Source organism: Athene noctua, chromosome 2, assembly GCF_965140245.1.
Source record: "Athene noctua chromosome 2, bAthNoc1.hap1.1, whole genome shotgun sequence".
NCBI classification, from domain to species: Eukaryota; Metazoa; Chordata; class Aves; order Strigiformes; family Strigidae; genus Athene; species Athene noctua.
In genome coordinates, this window is record NC_134038.1 from 110,046,301 (window position 1) to 110,064,534 (window position 18,234).

General features: G+C 38.9%; 1 protein-coding gene across 2 annotated transcripts in view; it reads right to left on the reverse strand.

Annotated features, from left to right (window-relative positions):
- Nucleotides 1-18,234, reverse strand: part of RHEB (Ras homolog, mTORC1 binding) — a 43,441-nt gene continuing 25,207 nt past the window's right edge. For both annotated transcript variants that reach the window (XM_074899881.1, XM_074899882.1), the window contains 6 exons: nt 16,428-16,495; nt 13,195-13,277; nt 8,936-8,992; nt 8,788-8,835; nt 8,185-8,266; nt 1-508 (listed from right to left, as the gene is read on the reverse strand). In XM_074899881.1, the coding sequence (XP_074755982.1) occupies nt 416-508; nt 8,185-8,266; nt 8,788-8,835; nt 8,936-8,992; nt 13,195-13,277; nt 16,428-16,495 (431 nt within the window). In that variant the 3' untranslated portion in view covers nt 1-415. The remainder of the gene's footprint in view (nt 509-8,184; nt 8,267-8,787; nt 8,836-8,935; nt 8,993-13,194; nt 13,278-16,427; nt 16,496-18,234) is intronic.

Genomic DNA, 18,234 nt, shown 5'->3' on the forward strand with positions numbered 1-18,234 from the left:
TTTAAGGTTTGCAGCTATTTTATTTACAAGTATACATTTAACACAAAGAAACACTGATATCCAAGCCTAGTTAATAGTAGTGTAACAATATGCATCATTTTGATGATTATTCTAACCAACAAACTACACTGAAAAATTAATGCCAGTAAAATTCTTGGTCATAATATTAAGAAATACAATATATAAATTGAAAATATGATTGCTTAAAATTTGAAAATGGAAGTGAAGCCATTTGCACAGGAGTCAGAGTTTAACATAATCTGAAGGGAAAGGCTCCAAACCAACTGTTTATCTTTCAGGTTAACAGAAGAAAAAAAAATAAAAAAAAGAAGCATAGTTTATCCTTAAAGATAATGGGCAGTTTTGCTTCTTCAGGTAGAATGTATTCCCAGTGTTTTCAGGTTTTGCAGTGGAATTACATTACTGAGCATGAAGACTTCCCTTGTGAAGCTGCCCCATCAATTTTTTCTGCCTCCAAAATTATCCTCTTAAAAACATCAACGGCAGTCTGCAAAGATAGAGTACAACATTAGTAGGTAAGGAGAAACTGCTCACTTACGGGGGGGGGGGGGGGAAGAAAAAAAGTAAAAAAGTTAGCAATTTTGCTGGCTACACCAGCAGATAAATGCACATCCAACACTTACTGCAAAATCAATGAGGGAAAATATGGTAATATCAGTTTTGAACACAACCTTTTCGAAGAAAAGTGTAAACCCCTTTTCCAGAGCAATCCTCAACTATTTTCTTTGTTCACTGCAGGGAGGGCAAGTATAAACTAAGCCATACGCACAACAGAGCTAATAACTGTAATTCATCTTTATTTTAAATAAACTTGTACTGAGTGACTGACAGCATTGAATATTTTGATGCTGTGCTGCTCCAGAGATATACCAACTCATAATAAGAATAAACTAACTCATTTCCTCCACATAATCTTTAGATTCTAAGTAATTACAGAAGACAGCAGATTTTTCAGCTCTAAACACTGACTTTACACAGCACAGTATGAGGGTTACTTTAATATTCTTGATTTTCTCTTCTTACCAATAGTTATGACCAGTATTAGACATGGTGCAAGAACATGAGGGGAAAACACGACCCAAACTAACCATTGCCTAATATTATATTAAGCAATATTCTTTGTTAAAGTCCTCCTGAGAGAAAGAGGCTTTATATTTTAAACAGCTTGAACTATAGGATAGCCATTGCTAATATGGTCAGGCTCACACAAACATCCTAGCTTACTGTATGGAACCTACAGGTCATACAGAGTCCCTCTGCAAAACCACAAGCCACACAGGCACTACGGAGCCCTTCACTCCTTCAGAGGGAAGGCAGCAAGGACTCTCACAGCAGGAGTCATTTGTTCTGCTCTCAACTCTGCTTGGTCTACGCCAAGTCTCCTCCCTCCACACCGAGACCAAAGCAGTCTCGTGAAAAAGGCTCTCCCCTGCTGAAGCCCCAGGAGACAAGATGGAGTGCAGGGGCTCGTAAGGGCAGTACTTCCCCAGACACACGCATGCTGAGTACAAGTTAGAAATCTTGGGATGGAAAGACAATTTTCCATGGAAGTAAGTTTAACTGAAGCAGAGACACTAAGAAAGGATGTCACTTGTGTGATTCAGGAGATTTTACGGCAGAGTTCAATGAAGCATATTTAGGTTTTCCGTGGGGTTTTGTTTGGTTTTAAGGATACTGAAAGACAGGGAGAGTAAGGTGTCTGGGACATCATCATGAATGCTACTTGTAGTAAGTACCTTATACTGTTAATCTGGTGTTTTCAGGATTCACTCAGTTTTAAGGGTTTCAAAACCATACACTAGCCTCCATCAGAATTTGCAGAAACTTCCAACTACAACATGCAGCATCTGAGATTGCCTAAGAGTAATTTAAGAAGAATAAATCTGTACTACAGTCAAGGACAATTCTAAAGTGCTTTTCTTCTCTACAGTTATTTCTGAGCTGCAGATTTACTGTATGATCAGTACTTCAGCATGTGAATCTTCAACTTGGAAATGGTCTCCTGATCATCTCAGACATGCCATTTTAAGTTTATCTAACCTCTAGCCATCTGTTTCATGAATTCCAAGCATACACTCCTTAAGAAGGAAAGTATATTCATTATGTAAAAAGTCACATTATGAAAGAAGATAAAAAGGGAGTTTGTTGGTCTTAATCAGCAGGCTGAAGAGCACCCTGTGATTTGTGACACTGTTCTGACCTGACAGATGTTTTTTCACCTCCACAAGGTATAATTCTTAATTGGATCACTTCCAAATTAACCCCATTGACTGAAGTAGCCCCACAACAACCTTAAAGCCATCTTAACAAGATTAGACCTAGTTTTCAAGTTTCCCATATTTATACCCTTTGTTCACAGTACTATCTCCGGAACTATTTAAAATACTACTTCAGTTGAATACGGAGTATTCCTCTGTATAATGGAGTCTCCCTGCAATCCTAACAGAATCTGACAGAAGTGGCTCATTAGTCCAGTAACGATACAACACATTTCCTGGGCCAATCAGACTCTAGGAGAACCAGAGTCAGGATACAGTTGCTATCAAACTGGTCCCACTAATGGATATTCTCTTAATCAAAACTTGGTGATATACTGATTTACAAATATACTGCACCAAACTTTCCCTAGAGTTGAAATTTTCAATGGTTTCATTTTAATACACAAGTTCCTTATACCTCTGCCTCAAAGCACCCATTAAAAAACCTCCACAGCTTGTTCTGTCAACCAAGAAGCTGTACATTCTCTGTCAAAGACAAGCTGTTTGAAACACTAAGATGTAGGAGTTCACAGGGCTTGTTAATTCATTTCACAGAAAATATGTATTCACTGAGAAGGTTTAATCACTGTCCTACAGTTAACACTTAGGAATTTGTAATTCAGCCCAAATATGCTGAAGAATTTTAGAATGAGCTTTTAAACAACTCAGGAAGCTGTGTTTTGTGACAAGGAATAAAGAACGCAGCCAGACTTTACATGCATCTGTCTCCATATGGTCCAATTACAGAATGTGGGTCACACCTAGCCTACGGAAAGCCATCTGGCTTTCTTCTACCTTTCTCCCCTGAGGAAACAAAATAGATGTCAACCTGGGAAACACAAGCTGCCTAGAGAGCTCAGCACCGTGCAAGAGACACCAGAGGCTCAACTGCTTCTGCAGAGCCTTCCAATACCTAAGGGGGGGCCTACAAGAAATCTGGAGAGGGATTTTTTTACAAGGGCATGTACTGATAGGACAAGAAGTAACAGCTTTGAATGGAAAGAGGGTGGATTTAGATTAGATAGAAGGAAGAAATTCTTCACCGTGAGGGTGCTGAGACACTGGAACAGGTTGACCCAGAGAAGCTGTGTCTGCCCCCTCCCTGGAAATGTTCAAGGCCAGGTTGGACAGGTGTCCTGGTTCAGCTAGGATAGGGTTAAGTTTCCCCAGCAGAGAGAGAGGGGGAAGGGATCTCCAGCCGGGTTATTCATACCATGCTGATGTCAGGTCCAGGTGGGAACTTTTTCTTTCCTTGGTGGCGGGAAGCACATGTCAGCTTTGTTCCCTGACCATTTGCGGTATTTCTCTGTATATCATTTGTCTTGTTCACTGTTATTGCTGTTTATTGTTGTTATCATTGCCACTGTTGTTGTTCAGATTGTTTATCACACTGTTGTATTAAATTTCTTCTTATTTTAACCCAGGTTTGTGCCTCACTTCCAGCCAGGCCGGCTGTGGGTGGAGGAGGGGCAACAGCAATGTGCTCTCCGGTCCTGGCAGGGCCTAAACCAACACAACGGGGCTTTGAGCAACCTGGTCTAGTGGAAGGTGTCCCTGCCCGTGGCAGAGGGGTTGGAACTAGGTGATCTTTAAGGTCCCTTCCAACCCAAACCTGTCTATGAGTCAGTGTGCCCCCTGATGCAAGCAGGACAGACGGCTCGGGAAGTGCAATTCTCTCTGCACGAGGGAGCCAACGTAGGAAGGTGCAAACACCCAAATCCAGCCCACAGCCACCAGAGTCATCCTTTGGTATGCTGTAGTTTTCACCTATGCAACTGTTAGTTTATTTCAAAAAGGAAACTCTCAACCGCTCATACTACTAGTTTATCTTGGCACAGAACTCGGCAAAGGAACTTGAACAATAGTCAGGTAAAGGAAGAGAGGCTTTTCCTCTCACCCTTTGCCAGTCCAAACACACTCTTAGGTAAACACATCAGCCCCCTGGAGGGGGGACTAAGATCCCAAACCACTCTGAAGCATTTACTGCACGCTGAATTCTTCTGAGCTTGAAGATGAAGTTGCTCTTGAAATAGAAGCAATGCCCAAGCAATTGCTTTTTAAGAGAGCTCCATTTTGATGAGAAGTATATTTTTTGCTACTTCCTTGCACCTTCTAAAACAAGTTTATCTAATGAATTTTGAGTAACTGGATGAATGCAATTTGTCTGCTTTAGGATTAAAATAAAGCAATATACTATGGCTTAGGTGAAACAGTAAGGAATTCCACAAGAAAGGATTGAAGCTTCTGAAATTAGCCAAAGCAGTTCAACCTACCTGGTAGTAATTAAGGAGCATGAGAAGATATGACAGTAATAGCCCAGCAGTAATCTAGAAGAGATCTTTTCCATTAAGTCTCAGAATTGTCTTCTCAAAGCCCAAGGATTTCCCTAGATGACTGATGTGTTGCTGATATGCAGGCTCCTCCAAAAGTCCTACCAGGTCACCCTTGTCTGGGGAAGCTGATACACAGCCTCAAGTATATTTGACCTTGAGAACTCTTTCCAACTGCTACCATTTATCATCACCACAGCTCTGATCTTTGCCTCTTGCTTTCCATCTATTCAAAGTCATGCCATTTCTGAATACGTGGTATCTTTTGATAACTCCTGGCAGAATAGGTCTAGTTTGCTGAAGTTAATCTATACAACTATTATAGTTGCCCGATATAGTAAGGCTATGCTCCTAGGACTCTCACAGATGCTCCAAAAAAAGACTTTTGGCCAAAGCAGGAAGGGAGAAGAGTCAATGCTCTCGCACCCCCTTGGAGGGGGAAAGGAGCCCTTTACTATCAGAACCTGTTATAGGGAATATCTTCCCCGTTTTCAGCAATTCCTTGCAGACAGAGATGTTACAAAGGATAGACCACATAGCTGATCAACTTCAGCCTAACTCCTGTAGCAAGGAGACCTACTCTCCTCGCTGCTGCAAAGAACATCACGTACCAAACCAGTTTCAGACCAGCATACTAGAAACTGTCACACTTTTACTCCACACCCACCAAATACAGATGGCTAGGTTTTAGAGAGAAAGGATTAACAAACTTCCCCCTGTCAGGAAGGTTTGTCTGAGCTCTCTGCTGAAATTTTTAAGCTCTAAATTCCCAAGCCAGTCCAGCTCATCCCTTTAAGCATGAAATTAGCTTTCTCTAAAGCAAACAGTATCTGAAACAGTTTTGGAAGGAGTTTGGACTTAATCTCAGTAGGCAAGTTACATTTGATGAACCAAGTCAGCACAGGTGATGATCTGGACCAACCTCCAAGCAAAAAGTGCTGACAGACTACTTTTTCCAGTAATGTTGTCTTATGTAAGGTGAACATTTGGTACCAGGAGAATGAAACAAGCCCTGTTAGTAAGTTCAAAATAAACCCTTTTATCCACAAACCAGAGACAGTTTCAGAGTAAGAGAAGTTATCCTGTCTTGATAGAAGTCTATATATCAGCTGGCTTGATCCTGAAAATTAGAATGTGGAAGAAAAAAACCTCACAAGTTCAGACATGCTCCTGGTCTAACTCACAGGAAGGGATGCTACCATGCCTGGGATCTCCTGTTCCCCCTAGCCATCACAACAGCTCTAGACTCCACATTTTGCTCTCAAAGATCAATCTTCCATCTCTTCAGAGATGCAATTCCTCTGCAATTCCTTCCGGTTGACACAGCACTGAGGGATATGGTGTAGTTGGGAACTGTCAGTGTTAGGTTAATGGTTGGACTAGATGATCTTCAAGGTCTTTTCCAACCTAGATGGTTCTGTGAACTGTTTGCAAGAAAACTAAGGCAGCTGCCCCAGTTTTGGGCTCCTTCACACTTTCTTCCATACATCCCAAGCCTCCAAAGGAAGCACACCAGAGAGCCTGAAAGATGGTAACATGCTGTGGGCACACACCTCAGAAGTGCCATATGACCTTCCAAACTTCTAAAGCCAGACAAATTTACCAAGGGTATTATGTAAGAGGCATGAAGGAGGAATTGTGTTCAAGCAATCAACAACTCATGTCTAAATTCTGTCCCTCTGGATTTATAGTGACCCACAATTACTGTTCTGAAGGATCCTGCTGAAAAGAAGATCTGGTAAGAACACCTTTGACAGCAGGAATGAACACAACTTGTGATTTTTTTTTTCGTGGGATCTGTACAGTGCTGTACGGAATTTTGAATATCTGACATAAAATTGCTGTTCTGATTTCCTTGAAGGCTACAAAGTTTGCTATATAAATTTCAGTTGGCAGCATAACTCAGTACAGACAGCCTGAGACTAAGGAACAGACACAAATACATGGACAGTCAATGGGACTTTGTTAGTGCAGCAATTTAATATGCAAAACATGCCAAACATCATATAAAGTTTGTGGCTTCTTTACATAAATATACCCAACTTTTTTTTCTTGAATCGAGAACAATACAAACTTCAGAGAAGTTATCAGTAAGATATTCTACTAGATATGAATTGCTATGTTGTTACACATTGCAAACATAAGCTAAAAGAAAAACAGTACAGAAAATAGCTTTGCCTAATCCAGAAGTATTGAGTCATTTAAAATAAAGGGGAGGGGGGAATCAGATGCTTTTAACTGGTTTATTCTCTACACTGTCAATTTAAATTTCCCTGGGTATGCATTTGAAGCTCTCCAACAATACAAAGAAGATGCTGAGAAATTTCATGCTTTCATCATGCCCAATTTTGACAAGGCTAATGCAACTGTTAGCCAGAAACATTGATAAACTAGCTCCAAAGTGCTCCATATCTGGAGGGAAAAAAAATTCAAGTTTTCATTCAAGGGAAAATCCAACTTTACTCAAGTAACTCCTGGAATTGTTGACAACAGACACTGCACAAAAGCGATCTGTTTTGCTTTCCGAGACAGTGGAGAGGAAAAGAAAGGCTGTGTAAACAGGTCCTGTCCTATAAGATTGCCCTTTTGACTGTGCTGATGTTATCAAGGAGGCGAAGGATGTAATATACTAGGTTAAATGTGAGACAACGTAAGCATTTCTTCTGCATAAGGATTCATTTGTTTAAAACTAGCCTGACAATGTCCTTTTGACCTTATCATATGTCTGTATTTTCAAAAAGCAAAAAAGCTTTGATGTTGTTGAGACCTATAAGGGGGGGGAAAACGCATCCACTCTGATCTGCAGCAGTTATCCATTACTTCAAGCCCAAACTAGGAGGCTCTTGCAGCTTAGATATGTAAGGTAACCAATGTAACCAATGACAAAATATTAGCAGTTACAGAACAAATTCAAATACCAGAACATAATTAGGAGACCTTTTTAAGGAAAGTTGGAGCAATCAAGAGTAAATTGTTATTTAACATGTAATTAAACGTGTCCTTTCTGTGACAAGAAACCAATGTGTGTAAAATGTGTGCGGGCTATGTTGCATCAGACTGTGCAACTTCACTACAGCTTTATCACAGTAGCATCTGACAGCCTCTGCTGTATTCTAACATTTTTGTTTGCTTTCCCCCTACCCCATGGACCCACAAAATGATTGTTCCCCACGTTAAGAGAGACTGAGCCTTGCCTAGCACCTTTAAACATGAGGTTCATCCCCTTATACCAACTCACTCCTCTGCAACTGCAATGAGCTTCTATTTAAAGTAACTGCAGCAGATCACAGACCCTGTTCCACCAACCACGTGGATTCAAGTTTTAGTTTGTCACTAAGTGTTCTGCTATGTTCAGTGAAGCTTAACTTTCAGTTCTTCACTTCCTTTTTCCAATTACAGTTGCGTGGAAAAACTTGTATACCTAAACCTGAATGCAGACAGCCATTTTGTTTCCAACCATCTATGCAAAATATCTGTAGAGTACATGCAAAATATTTTAGCTTCCTTTATTAAGTGAAACTATGAGTAATTCCATTCCATTGATATTCAAATAAAGTGAATCTTAAGTCCATTACCTGATTTTCTTTAGCAGAAGATTCCAAGAAAGCTGCATTCCAGGATTCTGCTAAAGCTTTCCCTTCTTCATAGCTGATCACCCTGACCAAAGAAAAAAAAGTATGTTTATAACTTGCAAAAGAATCGGAATTTGATACATCAGGAAAGACCTCAGTGTACTGAAGCACATAAATGCATGTAACAGGAATGTTCTGTGAAGTCTGATCTGAAGCATTTGCTTTTGGCTGCTGTCAAATACACTACTGGGCCAGGTAAAACTGCTATGTGACCCAGAAGAGCAGCTGACCCCAAATACTGCTTTGTTTCCCTAACCTGTAATATCATCTGGTATTTTATAGTTGTGAAAAAAACATTTCTGTTCCTTGTTTTGAAAAAAACCTGAAGTGTGAAATGACTGTCCTGGAACCTTATAGCAAAAGCTAACATTACAACAAAAGTTCACAGCTCCTAGTTCACATTCTGGACACGATTTCTTTGCCAGAACCTCATTTTAACCTACAATTTGATTTTAGTTCTAGAAAGCCAAGAACAAAAGTAGTGCATTGCAGCCACAGGAATGCCGGCTGCTGTCTTGCATTTCACACATACTGGAGTTCACATACCGTTCCATATGCAGGTCTTTTTTATTTCCAACCAGCATAATAGGTATTCTGTGAAAGAAAGTTCAGAACTTCAGAACAGTTACAGTATACTGAACAAAGTACTAGTAACATGCCTGCAATGAAATGAGATGAAAGTGTCACTACTTACTGGACTTTTCCCACCATATCCAATAACTTGCCATGGATAACTTTTATCACTTCAAAACTGCAAAATAAAGGGATGAAGTCACACATGCACTCCAATGTTTATCCTTAATACCCAATAACACAAGCAATTAAATGCATATGTAAGCTGCTGCGTTTAAAACTTACTCTATGTATAGTGGCAGAACTACAAAGATGCCGCAAGTCTTACCGATTTGTGTACAACAGAAAAAATGGTCCCAGAAGCAGCGACAACTAGCCTATGCCTACCATTACAGCTTTCCCAATTACGATATTTGCAGAAATAAGTAACATTACCCAGGACTGATGCATCTAAGAGAATCACTAAATGTCCCTCCCACCTCTCATCTGCAGTAAGAAATTTAACAGCTAGAGCCCAGCAGCCCTGGATGAGCATGTCAAATTAAAGAGGTTTCAAAGAAAACTATTTAGTTAAGCACACTTCATCTTGAAAGAATACATTATTTAAGAACGTTTAGTTCATATAGAATTCTTTCGTTTTATTTATGCGAAAGCTAGAAAAAGTCTTAACTCTAATTTTCTATAGAAAGTGAGTAAACTGATCTGCAAGATGGCATCAAAAGAGTGGTTATTCAAATACTTGTTGTCTGTTCACCTACCATGTACATGAAGTTTGGATGACAGAAGATAGAAGCAGTACTGTGAAATACCAAGAAGCCAGAAACCTCACTAACAAAATCCACTGCATTTGACATTTAGTACTTTTGAGAACAACTTATAAACGGGGCTGAAGAGCAGATGTTGTGCTCTTCTAATTACATTATGGAAAAAATGCTGGTACATGAAGTGCACAATTCAGATTTGTTTTGAGAGAGGGGCACAGGCTCACAGATGAGACACACTACTAGACCATAAAAAAGGGACCAAAACTTTTTCAATTTCCAAGATTGTTAGCTACAGGCAGTATCATGACTTGCACTGCATTTCAATTAGAATTGAAACTCTTAAATAGAGCAGCACTCAAACATACTTCCAACTCAGACCTCTCAAAGAACTGGTGTCTAAAAACACTGCTATTCAAGCTATCATTATAAATCTTTACTTCTGGAACAGAAGTAAATGCTACCATATTAAGAAGGATTTTCTGTCAATCTGTCTGACTTCAGGAGTAACTATCAAGACTGAGTAGAACGCAACACTTCTCTACGTCCAGCTAATAGTTTTAACATATTCTATCAAGAAAATGAGTTATTTGCAAACAGAAGTGTGACTTTGCCACAATTTACTATTAGTAACTCAAGTGTGATACTAGAGATTACATAAAAATGCGGACTAGGTGAAAGGACTTTAGGGTTACAAAGAACTTAGGCAGAAAAGGTATTAGTGAAATTCTGGTCTTGAGAACTTGCCTTGGACTTTCATTCTTATCATTATTTAAAAATTGAGTTAAATGGAGGCTGGCTGTGACAAAGTTGAAAGGCACTGCTATACAGAGAACTAGGTGACCCTACAAGCTGAATGAATAAAAATACTACAAAAAACAACCCCTGCTATAGACCACAAAACCGTTTCTCAGTCTGAAGCAACAGGAAAGACCTAGCATACTAGCCAAAGGATAACTGAATCACTAACACAGTACGATCACAGTTTCCTTTCCGCTATTAGGTGTGTTGTTTCCAGCATGGCCAGAAAAACACCACACCACAGCAAAGCACCCTGGTAATTCCTCACCTGACATTCCAGTGCACAATGCTGCAAAGTGTTCTTGTTCAACCTAGGCTCTTCATTTCCTAATTCTGTGTACCTATCTGCTTGCCTAGGATAGTTCACAAGCTCCGTTTTTAGTAACAATACTACAAATAGAAACCTGTTCTTCCTTAACAGATCAAGGTGGAAACCAAGAGAAATGCTATTTAAACTCAAACACAATTCTGACACAGAAACAAGTTGCTAAAAACTGCCAGGAATGAAATTGGCTTGGCAAGATCAATTTATGTTCTAGAAAGCTCTTCAAGTTAGTAAGGCTAGAAGGAGCAGAGACACACTTTAAGACAGATATTGGCCAAATCAGAGAGTATCATTACATCAAGTCGCGAAACAGCGAGAGATCTGGAGACTGTAAGGTCTTTTCCTGTTCTGTCAAGCAAATAAGGCTACAGCAAACTGTTCAATGTGTGAAATACAACAAAAAAAATTACTAGCTGTCAGATAAACATGTTACACAAAATCATGGAACCTACCAAGAGACAAAATCGGAATTTAATTAAGCTGAACTAGAGCAAAAGCCTTCCAGTAACCTTGCTGCTGAGAGCCTGGGAACACAAAAAATGTAGGGCATTAGCTTTTTTTCAAGTTCCATTTAAACTTCCCACTGGAGGTTAGCAGGAAAGATGGTAATTTTTAAAGGGCATTTCTATTAAGTTTGCTGTCAAAGCTCTCAACGCTGCTGGATGAATACTCAGATCAATATACATGCTTTGACAGAAGTCAAGACAGATGGTGACTGTAATTTGATTGTCCAGGCAAGTCATCTAAATTACCAGAGTATTGTGGAAGACCTTTCCTATTGCCTAAACAGTCTTGATGGAAAACATAAGGAATTGAACAAGACAGGAGCATTGATACTTTTGAAATTTAAAGGAAGAAACAAAAAAACCTTGGAATAAGTTGAGACTACAATACTGATGAAAAGACTATCTACCTACAGTCCTAACGTATCTTGTTAGCATTTTCACTAGGATTTGGTTTCTATTTTAACTGATTGAATACTACCACAGAGAAGAGATTTTAATTTCTTCATCTGTGTTTCTAAGCTCAAGACATCATGAGACAACTGGAGTAGCTGAAAAAGAACATGTCCTTTAGCTGCCAATCAGGAAACAGCAGAAGCTGCAGAAGTCTCCCAAGTGATCTATACTGATTTTAGCCAAAGATATTTTTGTCCTCACAGTACCACTTATCAATGAATATTTTTCTGATCACTTTAGGAGTGAAAGATTGTCTGCTTAAGGCTGAGTGAGAATACTAACTCCTATTTTATACAAGTTGGTCAGTACCAACACTGAAACTCTGATTTAAAAAAAGAGTTAGGTAGTTTAGTATCTCTAGACACACATGAAAGCCTAATGTCCGCTGCATTTCCTCCAGATCACACATGCTTGCCCTTCACTACTTCAGAACTAATGATGAAAAGTGAGGATGAAGGACTGTGAAAATCTGTTCAACATTAAAGACCTTGCAAGCAACAGAAGTTTGTAACCAGACTGTATTCCTTCCTTTGAGAAGCTCAGAAGTGCCATGAGGCAAGCTGGTCTACTAAAGAGCATTTGAGATGACCAGTTTTGTCTGATTCAGAGGAAAAGACATGGAATGCTTCAGCGCTCGTATAAAGTTGATCAGTTTCCTTGCAAGTAGAAGGGAAACATCAATTTCTCTTCTACTTGCTGAGAGTGAAAGGTCTAAGGTCTTAACCATTTTACTCAAAAACTTAAGAAAACAAGATTATTTTGGCTGTCATAAAGATGCTGTACAGTATTAGAAAATGAAAACTTATTCAAGAATGACCAGTACTTAAAGCAAGATGACCAGAGAAAGGGACAAAATAACAGAAGATGACAAAGCCTTATGAAGGCTGAGATGCATCTTGCAAGTAAATGACTCCAGCTACAAGAGGCTTTGTCCTCATGTCAGAATGGACAGCTAACAGCAAGGACAAAACAGACATTCTGACTAAATTCTGAAATAAGATTATTGGCTGCTGCATGTCAAGAGTGAGTCTACAGGCCAGAAGTCATACATTGCTACTTATATGAAAATTTTTGATGGTTAAACAGAACAATCCAAGACAAGAAACCAAAGAAATTTAAGTACTGTAATGAGCTACAAGGCTGAGAGGACTGATCTAGCAACTGTGTACTTGACATAAATATGAACCTAAAGGGCACTGTACATTTAAGTCTGCCTTTGTATCAGATGCTAGAGCAATGAACTCTACTTATTCCTGAAATCATTCTATGTACTTGTACTTACACCTCACAACAATGTAGTTCAGCACTGTTTCATTTCTTACATGGTACCCTGCATATTAGTCTGCAAAGTGTCTGTGACATTTGGATCTGAGGGGGAATTTCTGAAAAAAACATTAATTTTCATTATACTTCTAAGGGAAAGAGAGATTAAATGAATTAAATACGTGTAAAGAAAATACAGCAGAAGCAGGAGCTGAACCCAGAATATATCTGGTTAATATCTGAACCAGAAGAACACAACAGATTTTATTACCTTTTTATTGATGTGACTGAATAAACAAGAATGTAGCCATTGATGTCTATGGAGTATGTCTGAGGAAATATGGAGTATTCATCCTGTAGAAGGAATATTGCATTTAAAATTACTTAGTGCCGCAGTTCAGAACTTGATACTAACAGATCCCCATCAGATAAGTTGGTCACATTTGTAAGACATGAGGTACAGGACTGTTTCATATAGCTAGTACTTTCAGAATTAAGTTTTTTCACCATCATGTCAGATGTGGAATCTTTACCAAATTAAGAGAAAGCTGAGGCAGTCTGTATACTCTAAAATTTAATCTACAGCTTTTTTGGTTTATTCCCTGTAAGACTACGGATCAGCTAAAGCTATTCCCAATCCTCTTATCCTGCTTAATTATCAGCTTTATTAGGACAAAACATCCATTCTGTCCTACCACTAATTCGCAATTACACCTCTTATCTTGATGGTGATATATTTCAAATTCCCAGTTTCAACAGCAGACAACAGTATCCAGCAGTTCATAATTTCAAGTGACACTGATCACATCTAAATTACCTAAGGGATCTTTTAGGAAGTGAGTAACTGTGGCTTACTAACTAACGCTTATCAACTCCAGATGCAAGAAATACAGTTATTATTTGCTTTATAAGAACTAAAAGTTTACATTATATGACAAATATTTAATTAAAAAACAAACAAACCAACCACCAGAAACTTAATCAGTGAATTTATTACCCCTGTAGAAAAGGAACTGACCAAACAGGTAAAAGAAACAGACTGACATATTGCAGGTAATGCAACACAAATACTATGAATCTCATCTTCAAAATCTAAATTGTTCTAACAGATATTCCCAGGAAACATTTAAATTTTGACAAAAGCCATACTACTTAATGTACAAGTTCTCAAATTTTTAAGCTCATGCTTCTTAAGATGTTAATTTTAGCTTAAGATCACACAACCTCTCTGTATATTGTCATGACTGAACAGATGGAGCAGTGCAATCATGCAGCTTAAATCTAGACAGACAAAAGGAATCAAACTTCCTTAACTGGCAAATGAGGAAAAACCCTTTCTAAATCAACTATACAGATTCAGCCAAAAAAGTCTGAAAGAAAAGCATTTGACAAAAGATGCCCTTATTTGCCTTTATTGCTACACACTGAGGGCAGCCCTCCCCCATCTCCACTGAAATGCCAAACTGCCACTTCAGTTGGCCATGTAATCCCAAAGTCAATACAGAAGGGATCTGAGCTAGTCTGCATGTAAAACAGGTGAAAGTGCAACTCTGTAGTTGTTTGACTTTACCCTGAATTTCCCAGGATTGCCCCAGCCGGAATTTGGTGTGAGGAAAGATTTCCTTTTGTGCTCCCCTTCTGTGATCCTGTCCCAAGACTCCTGTTTAACTGAACTATGCAAATCTGAATAGATAACCATGAAAGGTAAAGAGGCACAGGACAGGAATACAAAGAAAGATAAGTGAAATAACCTCAACTGTTATCCATTCATTCATTACTTAATTTTTAGCTGGTTACGAGAAGGAAGAAAAGCTGCTATACTTCCTGGAACTTGTGGATCAAATTAAGAACTCTGCCAAGTGATAAAACCATGTATCTGTAACTTTTCAAGTAATAGTGAAATTTTCAAGCATGTAACAAATCTACAATATAATCCTTGCTATACTGTATACACATGAGGACTCCCTACGGATCATTAAGCAAGATAGACTTGAGAAAGAAATCTGTCCAAGCCACACCTTCCATAACCTAAGATCACCTTTTCCCTCTAACCTCATAATCCAGAACTCAAACTTCAAGTCATTCACAGGAAGAATCAAATCTGAAAATAACCAGAGGCTGGGAAAAAAGTTATTTTGATTTTGCAATACTTAACATTACATCAACCCTGAAAAAAAAGAGAGTCAGCAACAGAGGTATGTTACCAGTGAAATTACACTGCCTTCCCAGAAGGCCATTTCGTCCTCAAAGAGAAATTTTACCTTTATCACTATGCTACGATTGGAGAAGTAAGGCAAACACACTTATACTGGGACAAAGTGAGACCTATGGAGCTTGCTCTGTGGCTCACATTTGTCAGCCTGCCCATCTCTCAATCTCATTCTCCTCTGCAGAATATTCCTTATCAAACAATCTTGCCCCAGAACATGTGACCAGTATTGTGTTTCTAATCACTTCTGACACCTCCAACTCATTATAAGTGGATATAGTGTTGCTGATGAGCACCACAAGCTGACACCAAATAAATACAGCATGGTTATTCATAAGTCATGTAGCTCTTCAAAGAATGCGATCAAACATACCTAGAAGGTTACAACCCTTCTGAATAGTCTCCCAGCTATGAGCAAGTGTCCTGTAACTTTAAAGTCTTAAGTACTGGCAGTATATTTTACAACACTAACATTGTTTAACACTACTCATAGTTCGAAAAAAACCTAAAGGTGTAATATCACAGAAGGTAAGAACAAGTAAGCAGTAAAAAGCTTAGGATAAAAATACAGTGGTTTAACAGTCCCTGTTCTGTTTTTTCCCAGTACAGAGTCTTTCAAAAGATGGAGCACTCCTGTGTGGAACATGCAGCGCAAGTTCAGACAAGCACTATATAATGAACAATGTACTTCATGAAGCCACCGACCACGCTATGGGACACGTGTTCAGTCTCTCCTCCTGCACTCCCTGTCATTACGTGAAGGCTCAGAAGTACACATGAACCATCACATAAAAATGTAAACAAGCTGCAGTAGTTTACTGGTAGCCCAGTAAGTACTACCTGTATCATTTCTGCCTACTCTCCATGACTATTTAATGCATACAAGTCACAGTGGGGTAGTTGGAGCACACAAATAGGAAAAAGTCATGAAAAACTTCTTCATGATTTACTGAAGTGACATTTTTCAGCTAAAGCAAAACTGCTAGTTCAGTCCATAAATATTAAGTAAGCTACTTTTGAATTTTTGATGCATTAGAGTTAAGGCAGTTTTCTTCTTCACTCTTTTAGGCGTATGTTCAATAGACAGGAAAAAAACCCCACCAAACAAAACAAACCAAAGCCTTTAAATAAACACTACAAAACCAGTGATCTTTAGTGACTAAACGATAAGGCAGAATCATTTAAGTTAACCTTCACCTTTGAACACATGGTTGCTATCAGCTCAGCTCTACAGGAATAGGAATACCTGTTGTCTTAGCGCTAAAGAAAGATTCAAAGAAACATAGAAAACTTACTTGGCCAGCAGTGTCAACCAGCTGAAGATGATATTCTTGGCCATTTACTGTGATCAGTTTTGTAAAAGCTAGAATAAACAAGAAACACAAACACATCAGTATTATACACAAGGAAGGGATCAAAGTCACTAATCTATGCCATCATCAGGCAGGGCACCAAGAATAAGAAATTTAGGCTTTAAAGTAGCAGTAAAAGGTTAGATCAGGTGGCTGTACTTTCAACTAGCATACTGCAGATAACAGAACTCAAAAATTTACTTCAAAATTTCAAATTTCATAAGATTCTCACGTTGGAAGCAGCAACTTCTCCTTTACTTACTTAAAAGGAAAGAACAAAAAGGGTTTTTACATGCATTTCTAAGAGACTTCTAGGCAACTGTAATTTGTAACACAAGACACTTAAATAAAATTAGCATCAAAGCTTAGTTTGAATTTATTATAGGATATTTTCCCCAGTTTCCAAGTAGTTTAGCAAGATCAATTTCCTAAATGTAAATATCATGAGGTAAATGATCTGGATTAAAAAAAAACAAACTTTGGGGGCCAAAACACACGGAGCCTAACATGAATATACTAAACCTAAATAATGAGAATTTAGCTAGAATTTCATCATGTTGCTTTCATACTTGCTGTAGCTACCAGCCTATCTAGTCCTCAGTCAGGAAGCACATTCAGTCCCTAAAAGCGATGAGAACTGCTTCTCTTCCTTGGATTCATGAAATGCCAACACACTGTGAGTTGAGGAATCTTACTCAGTATTTGTATTATGCAACTGCAAAAGCAAACAGTGTCACAGCTCTTGTAGGAATCATGTACTACTGAGCACTACATGTACCAGAGCACAAACTTGGCTTCAGAGCTTCACTTTGGCCTTAGCGTTGCACTCAACACCCAATTACTGGACAGTACTGATATACTGAGTAAAGTTTGTGTTGTCCTCTGGTTAAGGCTGTTTTCCCAAATACTAACAGACCTAAGAAGCTTCATCTTTCATTGCAGTGATGAGCAGGGAAATAGCTAACACTGCAGTGACCTGTTCATCATATTCTAAGTTATCCAACAGCTTCCTGAAGCTGCAAAGCTGAATGTTCTTGATCTCACTGTGCAGCCTCCTGCCCACGCCTTCTGGGTTTTGTACAGGGTCTCCTAGAAGCTTAATTTTGCCAACTTTCCTCCTCCCTGCCAGTGCTCATTGCCGTGTCAAGTCTCCACAATGTGAGTATTATCTTGAATTAAGTGGGCTGAAATATCTGAAACTGGAGGTTTCAACCCACCTCATAAACCAAAGCACTTTATTTTTCAAAAAAGGAGCAATTCAAACAGCAAAGCCAAACTAACACAGAGTTAGTGCAAAGCGTACCTATAGTTTCCATTACAGCTGACGCATACAATTTGAAATGGGGCTTTAAAGAGCGAGCCTCCACCTTACCCTGTCTATGCTCTAAGCTGCCTTAGCACATGCGCATGTGAGCTTGTTCTCAAGTCACTGTCTGGACACTGTTGTCAAAGGCTGCACAAAATTTTACTTACGAAGCAAGAACAGGTCTTTACCTTGGATGAATAGTATGGTGGGACAGAAGCAACTGTTTGAACAGATGTTAACATGCAACGTTGCTATACACAATATCACTGCTTCAAGTCAGAGAGAAAACAGACTCATCTGAAGACATATTGCATTAACAGGTATATTAAAAGTAACACTCTAGTCTCTTGACACTTCACATACACATCAAAGCACTCTGCAATCAAAGTAGCTTCAAGAGCCTCAAAAAGTTAATATTTAAAAAGGGACACAGACAGATGGTAG